This window comes from Triturus cristatus, chromosome 7 (assembly GCF_964204655.1).
Source record: "Triturus cristatus chromosome 7, aTriCri1.1, whole genome shotgun sequence".
In the NCBI taxonomy this organism is placed as follows: Eukaryota; Metazoa; Chordata; class Amphibia; order Caudata; family Salamandridae; genus Triturus; species Triturus cristatus.
Window position 1 is genome coordinate 1,360,628,570 of NC_140590.1, and position 17,752 is coordinate 1,360,646,321.

At 44.7% G+C, this 17,752-nt stretch overlaps 1 protein-coding gene across 4 annotated transcripts in view; it reads right to left on the reverse strand.

Moving 5' to 3' along the window:
• Positions 1-17,752, reverse strand: part of LOC146812060 (protein MTSS 1-like) — a 509,468-nt gene that overhangs the window by 378,566 nt on the left and 113,150 nt on the right. For all 4 annotated transcript variants that reach the window (XM_085619068.1, XM_085619067.1, XM_085619069.1 and 1 more), the window contains exon 3: positions 11,667-11,740. In XM_085619068.1, the coding sequence (XP_085475194.1) occupies positions 11,667-11,740 (74 nt within the window). The remainder of the gene's footprint in view (positions 1-11,666; positions 11,741-17,752) is intronic.

Genomic DNA, 17,752 nt, shown 5'->3' on the forward strand with positions numbered 1-17,752 from the left:
ACAAATTAATAAAATCTGAGAGTCTAATTCCGAATGCATTAAAGTGCACAGCCACCATTTCTATTTCAATATATTTTTTATTGTTTTTTACAACATATAACATTTCTAATACAACCTGAACACTAGTCCTCATGCACCAAATTCGGCTCTTCTGACAATGCATGCCCGCAGACAGAGTACTACAGGCCAGCAACTGCTATGGCGATTTCTTTCCATTACTAATTTCAGGGTTAGGGTCTGGAAAATGGGTGTACCCAGGGGAGGAATGATGTGCTGTACAAAAGGGGGTGGTGATGGACGGAGCATCAGAACCAATCAAACACTCACACCCAGTCAACAGATCTGGGTTTGATCCATCACCGTTCTTTAGCCCACTCTGCCACCCCAGTTCAGACATGGCCATATGCAAATCAGTCTGACCCTGTGCCTCATGGGAACAGTCCAGCCCGAACTGCCAAGCCATGTCTTCTCTGGACCGGAAACAAGCTTCCTAGGACCGGTTTCTGGCATTTCAGCCGTCTTCAGCCAGGCTTGCTTGAGGAATGATGTGCTGGCTACTGGAAGCACTTCAACAACCACAAAAGCTATGTACACTACTGGAAGCTAAAAAAAAAAAAGTGTTCATTCTCAGCAGCACTCACCACATTACCACAAGGCAATATCACTGTATTAGAAGCCGGCCAAACAAGGAGAATAACTTGCTAGAACAAGGTTTTTTAATTACTGTGCCAGGTGTTTTTTTTATCATCAACCTTTTGTTACTGGTAACGGAGCAGGACTTACAGCAAAGTGCAGATGTAATAATGTCATTATCAAATGAAATATTAATGCGTTATGTAAGGAACAAATCCAATCTTTATTGCTTCAGCCATATCAGGTCATAACAATAGCAGGGCCAATAGTTACAATAAAAATTCCAGTTAACTCATGAAAACGCATTAAAAAGTGTGGATGGTCCGCAAAGTGCAATATTTTTTAAAATATCTTCCGCACAAAGGGAACCTAGCTTGGTACTTGAGGGTATCGAGACTAAATGCTATTGCAGGGTGGTCAATTTAAAGAAACCCACATAATGTGCAAGTGGAGAGAGGCAGCCTTGGTGAAAAGCCAATCGGTGTGAGGCCGCTAGATACTAACAAAAGGAAGCACTTACTTTGATAGTGTGGTCTGTAAGGGCCATTAATTTCATTTTAAAGCAACACGCTGGGGGCATAAAGAGCACCAGCAAGTAGGTAAACAAATAAAATATTTCCGCGGCGGATACTCCCTGGGGATCGGTGAATTATTGCACTAGGTATCTTAGGAAGGGGTTGGCAATCTAATGTATGGCTCAGATACAGTAGAGCTACCCTTGGTGTTAATCCCCATTATGGCCGCCCCCGTTGTTCTAAGTGGCAAGGGCTTATCCCACTTAGGGATGCCTTCGCCAGTTGGCTGTCTCAATGTGGGTTAGCACTACTCAAGTACTGGACTTCATTTATCGACTACGGCGTTGGCTTCCTCCATCAAAGTGCTAGTTTTTGGTATTTCCTTCCTTTTACTGACTTATGGAAGCTACAGAAGAATAGCTATTGTAAGAGGCACAGAACAAGCCCAAAGGTTCAACTTAGCAGCAGATAGAAGGATTAACAATAACCGCGCGGTTATAGGCCTACGAGACTTGAATAAATCTGAAATGAGCCACTTGGTTATGGTATTTGTGGGGGTTTTACATAACTAAGAGTTCTAGTGCAACGCTCGTGCCCTTATATTCACCCTTCTGTGCACACAACATTGTAGCACTGGTTCGAAAAAAAGACCAGTATGTTTGCCAGTCCCGTAACTTAGTGGACCACAGTTACAAGTTAATTAATACTATATTGGCCCAAATGCAGTATATTCATTTCACAATGAGTTCTTGATTTGGAATTTATTAGAGCAATAGGAGATGCCGATTCCGAGTCAGTAGACGTGTTTTGATTACTTTTTTTTATTTTTTTATCAGCAGCCTTTTGTTAATGGCAACGGAGCAGGAGTGACAGCAAAGTGCAGATGTAATAACGTCATGATCACATGTAAAATGAATGCGTCATGTAAGTGACAGTGCGTGGTCGCCTTATTACTGTGTAAATTGACGCCCTCCCCTCCAGGACAGCTGCCCACTGCCCCAGTATCGCTGCTTCATTGCTATCCAAACACCACGACACCTGTCGGCCACCCCCGCCCTCTTCCCTCTACATGCTCTTGCGGGGGAGAGCTGCTCATACGAGCACCTGTCGAGGGGAGAGCTGCTCATACGAGCACCTGTCGAGCTACCCAGTCCCCCTGCTCCGGCGCGTGCTTCTTCGTGAGGAGCAAAAGGTCACGGGGGAAGCCATTAGTCACCCAGTTGTCCATCTCCGGCGAAACTAAGAGCGGCCCCAGTGTTTTGTGTACAATTCTATCATCTGCGCTATGGGCAGGTGTTATCCCATGATGTACACAATTCCTAATTTGCTAAAGGGTCAACTGCCGGCTACCCCAAAGCCCTCGCGCCAGCAACGGCATAGAGGCCTGGGCCAAGTGACAGAAGTCCCGGTTCCACCTCTGTGACACCCGGTCGACTGTCAGAGGCCATGGGGTTTGCCTCCCTGGCCCTTGGAGAAGGGACAAAGGAGCTGCAGATAGTGAGTGAATATATATGGCAAGAATGAATCAATCATAGCGGGTGAGGAAATACAAGGAAGGGAGGCGGGAGCGGCCATTCAACACCAGCTCTGGGGAAAGACTGAGAGGATTGTATTTGAAGCGAGAGTCTGTAAGTTTCCTCCCAACACTTACACTAAGTTGACAGCAGGATTAAACCGTGGGTGGTGATTTGGGCCACAGGGCGTATCGAAACTTGAGCCCCCCCTGCAAATTACATGGAACGGGCCCCTTCAGGACTTACTCAGGAGCTCACACCTGGGCAAATGTCAGGGGATAAAAAACAGTACAAAAATATCTAGCTATTAGGCAAAGGCACAGCGGCGGCTCCTCTGCAATGGCGGAGGAGCCTCGCCCCACTGCTTGGCTCAGAGCCAGCAAATGCAAAATAAAACGATGTTCCTGCATCGTTTTATTTTGCATTTGCCGGCTCTTAGCCAGCGCAGTAGGGAGGGGCGGGGAGGGCCGAGGCATGGGAGGGGGGAGAAGGAGTGCTATGTGCACTCCCTAAGTGCTCATGTGTGTTTGGCCGGACCTCTCATGCTGAACAAAACATACATGCGCACATGAGTTTCTCTAGCCCGGCTGCACTGAGCAGCCTGGCTACAGAAACCCCCACAGACTCCCTGGCCTGAGCGGAGCGTCTTTCTAGCCTGCTCAGCCATTCCCTGCGCTGCTCTGCAGCACAGGGATTGGATGGAAGTTTATCCCAGGGGCTGCTGGGACACAGGAAGGGGAGACGCGACGCTGGAGGCGGCCCCAGGCTAAAGGTATGATTTTAAAAACTAGTATTATTTCTAACACCCTCCCCTCCGTAGCGCTCTCCCTCCTGTGTTCCCTCCACCTGCCCCACCACCCTTTATTTACAGCGGCCACCACTGCAAAGGCAGGGAGGTATTACACTTTAAAAAAAAGTGCATAGTGCACTTCAGGGCTGATGAGAAAGATGTTTAGAAAGACCGGGGTGGTGGGATTTAAAAAAGGTGTGGGGGCAGACAGAGCAATACATGGCCCTTGAGCAAAGCTATGGAGGAGAGGGGCAAAGTCGGCGCTACATTCCTCCCAGGACAACTGGCAAGTCTGCAGAGGATTATTTATGACACACAAGACCAACATGAGTTTTGAAACCACCTTGGACCACGTGAGGCCAAGGTAAACTCTTTCCGGCCCCTAAGAAAAGCCGGAGAGGTTGTGCATAAGTGGGTGAGCCTGGGGCCCGTCCACTTGCATGAAGCCGCATCGACTCTACTGTTGCACTGTTTTATGAATTTCTCATGATGCTTGCGAAAACCAGACAGGCTTTTTTTATTGAGGCCATTTTCCCACATTAAATGAGCCTGCCACACAACGTACCTTTTGTTGGCAGGTGTTGCATGTTTTATTATGGAAAGCTCCTAATTTATTTTGTTTTCTTTCTTCTGATTAGTGAACATCTTTAATGTTTGGAAAGGATAAAAAGACAGCAGTACTCTGAAAACAAATTCAGAGACATTCCACCCAATCAGATTCAAGGCAACAACATTCAGAAAATAAAGACAACCCGAGGGCTTTTTTGTAATGTTTTAAAATGTTTACTGATGTTTCTAATAATCTAAATACATGTGCAACTCACATATGCATATTGGACAACTACATTACCAAAATTCACCCAACTCGCAGAACTCGCCAAAAATGACCTAAACTCTATCCTTTTAAATTTGTTGGATTTTCATCATTTTTGTTTTTAGTCTTTCCTCAGAGAAAGATCCATATGTAAAATGTCACTGTCAACATTCAAATTCTTTTATGAGGACTCGGATTCTCTTTATTCAGTCAGCAACAACGTGGGAATATTTACACTGGTCTTCTGAACATTTTTTGGCAAACTGGATAATAGCAGTGAGTCTGCCACCTTTGTGTTATTTTCAAACATAAGCCATGCCACTGAAAATAAATGTAGTCCAACTTTTGGAACAAGTGCTCTGGAAATAGTACAGGGATCTATTTATTACTACAATACGAAGCCAAATGGCATGTTTTACCTTGGTAAGGCCAAACTAATGTGTGTAAACACTGCTTATTGCTATCACAGATGGCTAGTATTAATTACTTAAAAGAGTAAAACAACTCTGCTATTAAGGAACATTAAATGATTTTATCTCGCCGATCTAAAGAAAGCCAATGGGTCTTAATTCTGGTTAAATACGTCTATACATAACAAGTGAAAAAAGAAAGGCAAAATCCACATATGCAAAATTGCTAAGAGTAAATATACTCTATAATCCCACAGTGGAGAAGTGTGGCTCAATGATGGAGAAGTGTGGCTCAATGGTTAGAGCGGCAGACCCTGATGCAGAGGTCTGGCCCGGACCAGGGTTCAATTACCGCCTTGGCGGGTCTTGGGCTCAATTTCCCCGGACCCGATAATTCTCGCCTCGTGCCTATTCTAATCATGGGTCCCACTCTGCAACTCTGGGCAATAGCTTGCTTAATCTCCACAACGGCCCCAAAAGCGCTAGGATGCTTGGCTTCACCTTGGGGGTGCCCAGGAGTGGGCACTTCACAGGGAAAGGCCAGGAAGGGTTCCACAGCGGTATGTGCACAGCGCCTGAGAGACCCTTTCGGGGGTGTGCGGAGCGCTATATAAATGCACTACATTTACATTTACTGTTAAGATAGAAGTGCATTATGCGCCACTAAAAGCTTCACCTCTTTTGAGGCAGGGCCTCTCTTCATTGTCAACGAGGGTAATAGGTCATAGTTTCCATAGAAGTAGTAGATTTTGTTTTCTTAATAACTCTGGTGCTGTTTGACGAATCGGCACAAAATTTTACCAAAAAACTTTACCCATCACTTTAAGGATTCCTTGTGGCAGGTTTTGTGAAGGTCAGTCAGATTTAATGTGGAGAGATATAAATGCATAGATAAAGGGCATAAGGGGGAGAGGGTAAACCTATCCTGTCCCTCAGTACAATGTGGACGTGCTCTAAAGTGACCCCCAGGGTAATTAAAATAAAACTGAAAAAAATAATCATCGTATGATTTGCAAATCCTATGCAGACATTGCGGATCTCTGACTTTCACTGGCTCCCACAGATCTCCCTGTCCCTCAGGAACTGTAATTCCAGCATGGGATTCGCAAATACTGGAAAAACTCCATGCCCGGAAGCAATCTCCCTGCTGCGCACTGCTGAAGACTGTGCGCAGTTGGGACTGGCCGTCCATGGAGTGTTGAGTGCCAGGCATTCTGGCCTACACCCGTTGCGCACAGTCTTCACGTTGTGGGTATCGACCATCAGTGGAAGGTTGGGCGCAAGGCCTGGCAGCCAACTGCCCGTTGCTCACAGCTAATACCTCACGGAGGGTTGACTGTAGGGAACGTTTGGCTGTTGTATATGATTAAAAGAAAAAAATTCAAAGAAATAAAAAAAAACGATAAATTAAAGTTATGGTTAACGTTGGTTATGACACCTCAACATATGTTTAAGAAATAACTGGGAAATTCAACTAAAAAGCAACCACAGTTAAAGTGCAGTTATAGTTACAAATTAAAACAGAGTTATGATTCGAAACCCAGTCTATAATTCGCCATGAAAACTATAAAACGCACACCACAGGCAATGGTTATAACCTCACAATATTTATACCAATGAGTAACTTTTAAAAGCAAAATGTAATGAAACACATAATCATACCAGTTAACTATACTACATTCATCATCTCTGTTAAAGTTAAATGGGTGGTGTAATATGTAATCTCTTCTGTAAAATAGTTTAGAACATTTGTAATTGCTGCGGTTTAAGGTTGAGCAAAAGCGTTATTTGTTTTGGCCTCTGCTGCTGCCTTGAAAGTTTTGGGGTGAGCCTTCAAGTAGGGGTAGAGAAAAAGGAGGGTCCCAAAATATGTTCTCTCCATGCAATTTACCATAGAGATTTTAGACAAGACTACAGCCCAGACCACTGGACAAATTAACACCAAATTTGGCAGAAAGGTAGCTCTTAGTATAGAAAGAGCCCTTTTTAGGTCTTGCCTAGGTAGCTGCATCTTCAATATGGGCTTCACGCACCACCCTTCTTTTCAATTTGTTCCTCTAACTGCTCTTTGTAAATGCCAGCTTTTGCTTGGTGAATATGCTTAGTAGTCCCTCCTTTTGGACTTTTGTATCCTCACATGAGGACTGCCCGTTACATGTGACTGATGGATTCATGAATATTGCCCAAATTATTAAAAAAATACATTCACACACTCACTGACACTAATGCACTCACTGACAGAGCCACTTACATGCTCTTCCACCCATTCATAGACCCATTGAGAGAGAGACACCCACTCAGACGCTCACACTCTTAGACCCACTGAGAGAGACACACACCCACTCACAGGCCTACTCAGACACTTATACATGCATTCACAGACCCACCCAAACTCATGCACCCACTCACAGACCTACTGAGAGACTCACACACGCACCCACAGATCCAGTCAGACACTGATGCATCCACTCAGACACATGCACCCGCTCACAGACCCACTAAGACACACACACCCACCAACAGACCCACATGCACCAATGGCTCTGCAGTGATTGGGTGGCCGCAACCTATGATGTAAGTTACAGCCGCCATGTTGTATAATGAGGCATGGTCGGGGGGGTCTTAAATTAAATACTGAAAGCTACAGAAGAGGTTAGGGTAGAACACCCTCCCACTGAGCCTACGACAGACCCAAGACCCGCTGACCTTCAGGAGAACACTCAAGACCTGGCTGTTCGATCAGTAGCGTCCCCCCCCCCCCAGTGCCTTGAGACCCTTGCAGGTATGTAGTGTGCTTTACAAATGACTGATTGAGGTACCCTAACCCCATGAGTGCAATATAGGGATCTTTGAGGGACCCTTTATGAGTACAAGATGTCAGAAAACGTTTTTTTCTTCCCCCCATGGGTAATATTCGCAAATTTGCGACTCAAGGTGCCCCCCCCATGTACAGTCGCGACAAACTCACGAATATCACTGATAAATTATACATTCACACACTCACTCAAACAGTAATGCACTCACTCACAGACCCATTCATACTCTTACACCCACTCACAGACCCACTCACAGACCCACTCAGATACTCATGCACTCACTCACTGACCCACTCAGTCATGCACCCATTCACAGACTCACGCACCCACTCACAGACCCACTCAGGCACTTATGCACCCACTCACACCCATTCAGTCACTCACGTACCAATTCAGACTCACTCACACATCCACTCACAGATCTACTCAGACACCACTCACGCACCCACTCAGAGACATGCATCCAATTGCAGACCCACTCAGACACACACACTTGTGCACAGACCCATTCATACATCCACTCACAAACATACTCAGAGACTCATGCACCCACTCACTGACCCATTCAGACAATTATACACAGTCGCAGACCCACTCAGATTCATGCACTCACTCACAGCCCAACTCAGAGACTCATGCACCCACTCACGGACCCATTCAGACACATGCAACCATGTATAGACCCTCTCACTCACATACCCACTCACAGAGTGGTGGAGAAAGGGGGCAGGACTTCCGACCAGTTCTCACAAATACTGCTGTGTAGGACTTACAGGAGGACTTCTTGGCCACAAAGGTTCCTCAGTATCCAAGAGGACTTCATTCACCAACAATAGTGCACCACAAGGCATGTTTGCAGAGTGGTGGAGAAAGGGGGCGGGGCCTCTGACCAGCTCTCTTAGCAATCCCACTGTGTGGGGCTTACTGGAGATAAAAGGAGGGTCTGTTCGCCCCCAAGGACCCTCAGCACCCAAGGAGACTTCATCCCCCAACAAGTAGTAATAAGCCAGGAGGTGTAGCTACAGAGTGGTGGAGAAAGGGGGTGGGGCTACGAAGACCTCTCAGCAATCCAGCAGTGTGGGACTTACTGAAGATAACAGGAGGGGTAGTTGGCCCCCAAGGACGTTTTTGGGGGCCAACAACTCCCCCGAATTCAAATTTGCAAAAGCCCCGCATTTGTTGCTAAAGAAGGCCTTGGGGGGGCCTTGCGCCACTCCCTCCATTATAAAAGATTGCCCCCAGGACCTGGCCCACCCTGGGGCCTATAGTGAACGAAGTGCAGGAGCCCACGTTTCGTTTTTAAAAATAAATTCCTGCACATGTGCACATTTTTTATTACTTCGCGGGGATTATTTTTGTATGCTTTTTTTTGGGACTTACTATGACACTTTATAAAAAAAAATTGTGAGGATTCGTCAACCGGCATCAAAGATATAGGCAAGTCAAAAAATGCTTTTACAATGGAAACTAGGTCCTAACTATAACGAGCTACTGGCGACCCCATGTTATGTCTATGCGGATTTTTCAAACACGACTACAGCCCGAACCGCAGAACGGAATTACAACAAATTTGTCAGAAAGCTAGAGGCTGGTTCAGAAAGCGTGCTTTTTGTGGTTTGGTGTAAATTCGTTTAGTAGTTTCTGAGATATTTAAGTTAAAAAAATATAGATACCTGGGTGCCTACTGAAATTTGATTGGCTGCAAACACTTTAACCAGGAAGTGTAGGAAGCCATCTTGGGGTAGTTGGAATCCAAGGACGTCATTAGGGGCCAAATACCCCTCCTGTTACCTCGAGTAAGTCCTACTAACCGGGATTGCTAAGAGGTCTATGGAGGCCCCGCCCCCTTTCTCCAGCACTCTGCCAACCCGCCTCCTGGCGCACTACTGATTGGGGGATGAAGTCCTCATGGATGGTGTACGGCCGTGGGAGACCAACAAGCCCTCCTGGTACTTTCTGTAAGTCCTGCACAGTGGGATTCCCGAGGGCTGGTCAGAGGCCCCGCCCCCTTTCTCCATTACTCTGCAAATGCCATTACTATATAAAAACCATAGGAATTAACTGAAAAAAACAAAGGTTACAGGGACATTATAATTGGGAATTAGCATTTAAAAACCTTAGGAATTAACTGAAAAAACTGAATGCTACAGGGACCTTATAGTTAGGAAATGGAATAAAAAAACCTTAGAAGTTCACTGAAAAAAATCAAAGGTTACAGGGATGTTATAGTTAGGCTTAGGTTTCACTCATACAAAACCAGTGAAATTCATAAGTTATAGTTAGTTGAGCTAACTATAACTCATGACCCCGCAATGCGCTGCTTAGGACCTCACATATTACATCACTCATGACATGGTCAGCGACATCCCTGATGACATCTACAATGACATCACCCACAAAATCACTAAAGCACCCACTCACACCCCATAGAACCTTTCATACACGCCCTCCCACACAACCATTCACAAACCCATTTACAGACCCATAACAGTATTTATACATCCACTCACTGATTCATAGCTCTAAACACACATACACTCACACAACCATACACCCACTCACTAATACAACCACTGACACATCCACTCACACACCCATACACCCACTCACTCATACACCCACTCACTCACTAATACAACCACTGACATATCCACTCACACACCCATACAGCAGCTCACACAGTCAGCCACTCATAGAGCTACTCGCACACCTACGCACTCACCCATACAGTTACACCCACTCACTTACTCTAACAGATACTAACACATAGTCACTCACCTATAGTCAGTGACACAAGCACACACTCACCCATACAGCCCCTCTCACATTCACTCACTTACCATTCAGTCAATCATATACCACCTTTCACATACCCGTTTACTCACTCATATACCACTGACACGTTCACTCAGTCACCCACACAGCCATACACACACACACACCCATACATCCCCTCACACACACACACTCACTAACCCATGCAGCCACTGAGTCATCCACTCACTCACCCATACAGGTAGCCTCACCCACCCAGACGCTCAAACACACATACAGGTACTCAGACAACCAATCACTCACCCATACAGTCACTCATGTACCCATTCACACACCCGTACAGCCACTTATACACCAACTGATGCAAACATTCACACAACCAGTTCCTCACCCATAGGTTCACTGAGACACCAAATCACTCACTTATACAGTCAGTCACACATCTACTGAATCATACAGACAGGCACTCATACACCCACTGATTCACCTATACACTAGAACTGCTGAATTTCACTGGTTTTGAATGAGTAAAACCCGAGCCTCACAATAACGTCCCTGTAACCTTTTGGTTTTTTCAGTGAATACATATATACACACACACATATATATATATATATACACACACACACACACACACACACACACGTTTATATCTGCAGCTGGAGTGGACAGCTGTTTGCTTGGATGACCATAAAATATTGATCTATAAAAGAAACATGGAGTGCCCAAAGATTAGTTCCGATTGAAATGATACCTGCAATCGTACCCAGTCTGTGGACATCCAATCTGCCATCATTAACATTTACTGACTTTAAATAATCTTGAATCAAGTCTTTAATCGAATTGTTGAAACGCATGGAAACAGTATACTAAGAAGTTGGAAAAACAGCTGCTGTTGCATTACTGAATTAATGATCTGTTTAACTATGCAACTTGTGAAGGCATGTTGTTTTACCCCATGGATAAACAAAAAAAACATTCATGCCCATAGGGCCGTTTTTTATCTTTATTAAGTATTTTAGAAATTCTTACGAATTTAAAGAGTATAACAGAGGTCAAATAAGAAGTCAGACGAATTTGAAAAAGAGCACGTGATGTACATGGTTCAATGTGGTAATTTCTGAAAGAACATCTGTAAATGTGCATTGCACTTACTATAGTATCACTTGTGACATCTAAAACTGACAACAAACATTTGGGCAGCTTCACTTGACATACGCAAACTGCTGCATAACCTTAATGAAAACTCTATGCACGCATCAATCATTTTACTCCAATTTCAAGACAATTTCGATAACCCAAATTATTAGTAAGAAAGAGAAAGGAGCACTTTCTTTGCTTTTCGAGTTTTCGTTGAGCAGTTGTAGTTCATAAGCCCATCAATTCTTGCGCGTTTTACCTCTTGTGTTGATGGCCATATCGGCAATTTTCTGGAAAGCATCCAAAAAGGAACCGGTCACCATTGTTGTCGTCCTAAAGGAGAAAATAAAGTAATTCAGAAACCACTAATGTACAATTTTTATGATATATGTATTAGCTACACGGGATAAAATAGTAATACATTGTAAAGCAACTGCACGTCACCAGGTAACTCGGTAACGATGTAGAAGCAAAGCCAAAGGTTGAGTCAGGAAAGTCTAGTAATTTGAAAGACTACAATACATACCTTCAGGATATTTCTATTCATTTTGTACTGTATATTAGATTGCTGGAGATTTTTTATATTCTTGGATTCCGCTTAGGGCTCGCTGACGTCTTGTCGGGTAAGAACATTTTCAGTGTTTATTTTATTATCAAAATAGAATCCTTATTATTGTGGCGTTGGTTTTCCCAGTTTTGTGGACCTCCACGGAGTTCCGCAATCATAAATAAAATTCAACTGAATTGATAGATTTAATAAAAAGCAGCAATAGAGTACCTCAACGCTTGGATTTACTAGCCTCGGTATGCACTCCTTGGCCCTGCCTCTTAATGTTTTCTGTCATTAGCCATCTTTCTGGTGAAAGGGATGGTGCTTCAGCGACAAAAATGTATCACAAATGTCCAATCTAAACCGAATCAATATATACTCACAATGTGCGCCTGGCACATATTTCAAGCAGGTTTAATAGAAAGCACTTTAAAACGCTGCCTGTTCTAGAATTCGTAGGTACCTTTCAACAGGCGCGCAACACCCATTGGACTTAAAGGGCTTCAGCCCCCCCCCCGTTGTGTGTGGCAGCCCGGGATGAGACAGCTTCCCGGGCACACACACCCGCACCCGAGCACTTCACAGGTCTTTAAAAGACCATTTGCATGTTAATGAGGTCTTGCTGTTGTTTCACCCCTTCTAAGAGCCCCTGCAGCTCCACTCTGCCTATTGCTTAAAGTTCAGCCCCCCCCCCCGAATTTTTTGCTCAGCCCCCCCCGAAATTTGGCTCTAGTTGCGCCACTGCCTTTCAAAGCCGACGGGCCGTTATAAAATGTTAAGTTGGCGCAAAAGGACGACATGAAATAAAGAAAGCGTCGCAGAGTAACGCGAGACAAATGTATGGAAGATTCCATTTCTCCTGCCCCACACTCCAGCGTTATCTAATTAAACAGGGGACTATAAACGCTTCCTGTTGAGCTACTGAATTAACTGACAGAAAAAAGCTGCGCGTGAAAGGGACCCGAAGAGACGCCCACCTTGCTTTTCTAAATCCAAGTGGCAATTATTTTAGTTCTCGAGAGAGCCATAAAAAGCCCGTGCACCCACCTCGATCAAGCGCATGTTTGCATCAGAATGGGAAGGCAACACGTTCCTGACAGGTTACTGCTGATGTCACAGCAGGGGCGCAACTAAGTGTTAATTTCGGGGGGGGGGGGGCTAACATGCCGAATGAAGGGGCGTGGCTAATGTTAATCAATAGGGACGGGGCTAAAACGGCAGACAATCAGGATCGGTTAATTTTGGCACCCCAAAACTCATTACCTCCCTGAACCCCAAAATTAGCACCGGAACCCCAAAAACCCATACCCGCACTGATCCCTAAAATGACACCCTTGCCCCCCAAAACCCATACCCGCCCTGAACCCTCAAATTTCCCCCCCTTGCATCCCAAAACCCATACCCGCCCTCAACCCTAAAATTAGCCCTCTAGCACCCCAAAACTCATACCCACCTTGAACCCTAAAATTACCCCCCTGCTCACCAAAACCCATACCTGCCCGAATCCTAAAATTACCCCCTGGCACCCCAAAACCCATACCCACCCAGAGCCCTAAAATTACCCCCTGGCACCCCAATCCCTAACCCACCCTGATTCCTAAAATTACTCCCTGGCACCCTAAAACGCACACCCATCTTGAACGCTAAAGTTACCCCCGGCACACCCCAAAAGCTGAACACTACAAGCTTACACTACATTTGCATATTCGGAGGGGACTGTCCTCCTTGGCGTTCCGATGTATGTAAAACAAGAACACTATTCACTTAGAGTAACCTAGATATGCAGCCAGTAGGTAACGCTGGTGATGCTGTAGAATGCATTACATTTACTGGAACTTACTTAAAAACTGCTGCCTGCTCTTCTGATACTATTCTGTGGAGTCGGGCTGATCAGCAGCACTGTCCTCCTGGCATCCAGCCCCTCCCGAAGTTTCCACTGTGTAGATAGGTGTGGGTCAAATGTGGCCGGTTTCTCCTAGCCAGGGCCTCCTCTACTTCTTTGTCGGTGCCCTTGGATGCAAAAAGAGACAGATCCATGGCCCTGTTCACCATTTATCTGGTGAGCAGCGCTGTGAATGTGTATTCCATACAAGTGCACAGACAGCAGGGGGAAAGGGATGGCAGTACAGGTGACGCTTTTCCTTTGTAAAGTAATTCCTGCTGGTGTCATAGCCCAGGGTTTCCGGTCTGTGCACTTGTATGGAATACACATCCATACAAGTGCACAGACAGCAAACCCTGGGCTATGATGCCAGGAGAAATTCCTTTAAATAGGAAAAGCGTCACCTGCACTGGCCATCCCTTTCCCCCTGCTGTGCACATCTTCCCACTCCCACCTCATGCTCACATTCACAACACATCAAGTGCTTAGGTGAAATCCCTGCCTTCAGACAAGGATATCACCTCTGTGGCACCAGTCTAAAAGAAAACAAAGGGTGGGGGCAGGGAGGGTCGCTGAGGCGGGCTGGCTCGGGCTGGTGGGCCTCTCAGAAGGGGCCATAAAAATCACATTCTCGTAGGCTTAGTATTCATCAGTGTGTGTCATCTTAGCCCGGACTGTAGAAGACGATGGGGGGTCTAAAGCCCGGTGAGCCCAATGGGTGTTGCGCACCTGTGTCAAAGGTAGGCACAGAAAAAAATGTCCACAACGTGTGTGCCTGAATCAGTAGCCCATGGGTTGTATATTTATGACTGCTGAGATTGCCACAATATCAATACCAACTTTAGAATGTCATTCTCATCTTAACCATGTATTTAATCTTGTAAAAGTTAGTCCTGTACTGGGCAGAAGAGAATATTCCTCCTTCGTGATAATCCAATCCCAAAGCGAGCTCTTATCAAGCAATCTTGCCACTTTGAGTTGGCACATGAGACATTCTTGGTGGCAACATGCTATGGAGGAACTCACTCAGGCTTCCATGATTGAAAGTAAAGTCCCAGAACACTGCCCTGGACTACAGCTAGTTTCATTAGAAAATTTAAAACACAGGCAGACATTACCCAAAGATTTTCCACAATCACAAGCAGGGTGCATATGGTAGCTGGCCAGGGCTATGTAGGAGGGGTGGGGGGGTGCTTCAGGTATAAGGAACCCTCTATCTCAATATTCTATGAATAGAAAGGTGGGGAAAACTCCACCTTAAAATACGTTTCCGGCAAATCATGTCTCCTCCTTAGCAACACACACAATGCATCACTTCACCACAGTACTTCACCACAGACCCTGCATTTCTGTAAGTGTCTCCAGGCAGCGCCATGAGTCAGCACATTTCAGGGCTCAACTGCTCCCCACACCTGCTCAGCCTGGCACCAAGGGGCTCTACACAAGTGACATTTGAAAACTAAGTCCATTCTGCTCTCGGGCAGCAGGTATTTTTCCAAGAAGCGTTTATTAGACGACGTTCAAATAAACGGCGGTTCCGGGAAAAAGTCCAACTTTCTTGGCAGCACCTCGGTTCTGCTGTGGCGTGGCTTAACTTATGCGGGTACACATGTGGAGGTGGAACATTCTACAGGCTCCACAGGACGACAAGATACAGCACGGATTAGGGTTATTACGGGTTTAGCAGCGTGAAAAGAATTCCCCTTTGATACACTTGGAGGAAAGGCCTCATGGGGCATGTGCACCAACCCCTAGTCAGTGTATGATGAAACCAACGTCTGTGATTCAGCGTAACGTAATCAGAGCTCTGGGAGGTTTTATCAGAGAAACCTCCTAATCGGAGACACTGAAAGAATGTATTGTGTCTGGAACAGAAGTTGTGACTGTGTTTAATATCAACTGATATGACGAGGTCAACTGTTAGTTATTCAGCAACTGTGCTTAGATTTTGCTACAGAATGGCAGCATATAAATTCCATATTAAGTGCCTGCAAGTGCTTATGTAAAGCGTGGAGATTATGGAACACAAAAACAAATAAAAATAGACCGAGGTGAACAGTAAATGTATTGCGTTTTCTCAGATGAACATACACATCCCGAAAGACACAAGCAGGTACATGCATCAATGTTGGCTTTCGCGATTCCTAAATTGCGATTATTAAGGAATCGCAATTTAGGAATTGCAAAAGCCTATGCATGTAGGAATCGCTATAAAATTAGCGATTCCCAAGCATTCCTGAATTGTGCCTTGCAATTAAGGAATGCCTTCCCATTCATTCCTATGGGCCTATAGGCCCATAGGAATGAATGGGAGATTGCATGCGCAATTTGCGAGTACCAATAGGTACTCGCAAATTGCGCATGCAATTTCAAGGGTGTCAAAAGGACACCCTGTTGCACCCCTGAAAATGATCTGTGCACACATGTTGCTCCCACACATGCCCCAAGGGCATGTGTGTGTGTAACTTACAACTTTGAAAAATGCACTTTAGTGCATTTTTCAAGGTTTTTGCGAATTACCATCAAGTACAAATTGATGGTAATTTGCGCCCCCTATTAGCAAAATCGCAATTTGCGATTCCATCATGCATTGCATTTAAGGAATGGCAATTTGCGATTCCTTAAATGCAATCGCAATTTAAGAAATCTAAATAATTTGCGATTTCTTAAATTGCGAGAGGCTGACAGGATGATGCATCGCAGAAGCCCTTTTTGAGGGCGCAAACGGACGATTTTTGCGAATCGCACCATTTGCGCTCGCAAAAATGGTTGATGCATGTGCCTGAAGAACTAGTATTTTTGTGTTCTACGTTTCCAAACATCTTGCATGTTAATATCTGACTACCAAGTGTTAATTTGCATTTGATAAACACACAACTCAATCAGGGTAAGTTATGCCTGGAAGAGGGACAACTCTGCACACTCCCATAAAATTCAGAAGTACATATTTCAATTCTCTACTGAAGTATGTGTATATTCATGCTTCCACCAAAAATACCAAATAACTAGTGATAGCAGTCAAAGACAGGTGGCAAAGATGGAATATTACTGTGAGTTATTTAATATTAGCATAATGTGTCAAATTGAGCTATTTGCTTCTTGCAGTTACATAAACCACATTCACTGTACCACTATTTAATCCATCTGAATTGATTGAATAGATATACATCTATATAACATAGTCTACCCGATTGAGGTCTTTGGCTGTAGAACACAAAAACTATTATTTAAAAAACAATTAAACATGTATTTTAAGCAGCATTTTCTTAAGCTTCTTAATTTATGGCAATTGCAGTTCTCATATCAACATGCAATTCAGTAGCTGACGTCCTGTTAAGTAAGGTATTCATGTGCAACTTAAAATGGTTCTGCTTTGTGGAAGGGTTTGAGACCTGCTGCCATGTTAAGTTTATCACAATGAAGATTAAGTAGACCTGCAGCTCAAGAACAACTGCCGTTATGCTTTAGTCCAGCGTTTTTATTTATGTTTTTGTACATGCTCATGGAGCTCGTGGTCACCTTTAGTGTTTTTTTTCAATTTCAAGCTCTTAAGGCCAGAGCAAGGACCACAGAGTTAATCCTTCTGTTTTGAATAGGTGGATGGGTGAAAGTACGTTAACATACCATCCCTAGTAGGAATTTAGAAGAACAAGTTGCTTACCTTTGGTAATAATCTTTCTGGTAGATACTGTAGCAACCACAGATTCCTTACCTTATGAATATCCCCAGGTGCAAGACTAGATCTTGAGATCAGGCATCGGAAGGTGGCGCCGTTTGGTTTCATGTCGGGTCCGTCCCACCGCAGATGCGATGTCGAGGCTCCTATATAGATGTCACCTCAGCTGCATGAAGTCAGTTTCTTTCTAATCTTTGATATGAAATCTTATTAGTATGGACTAGATGACTCCATTCC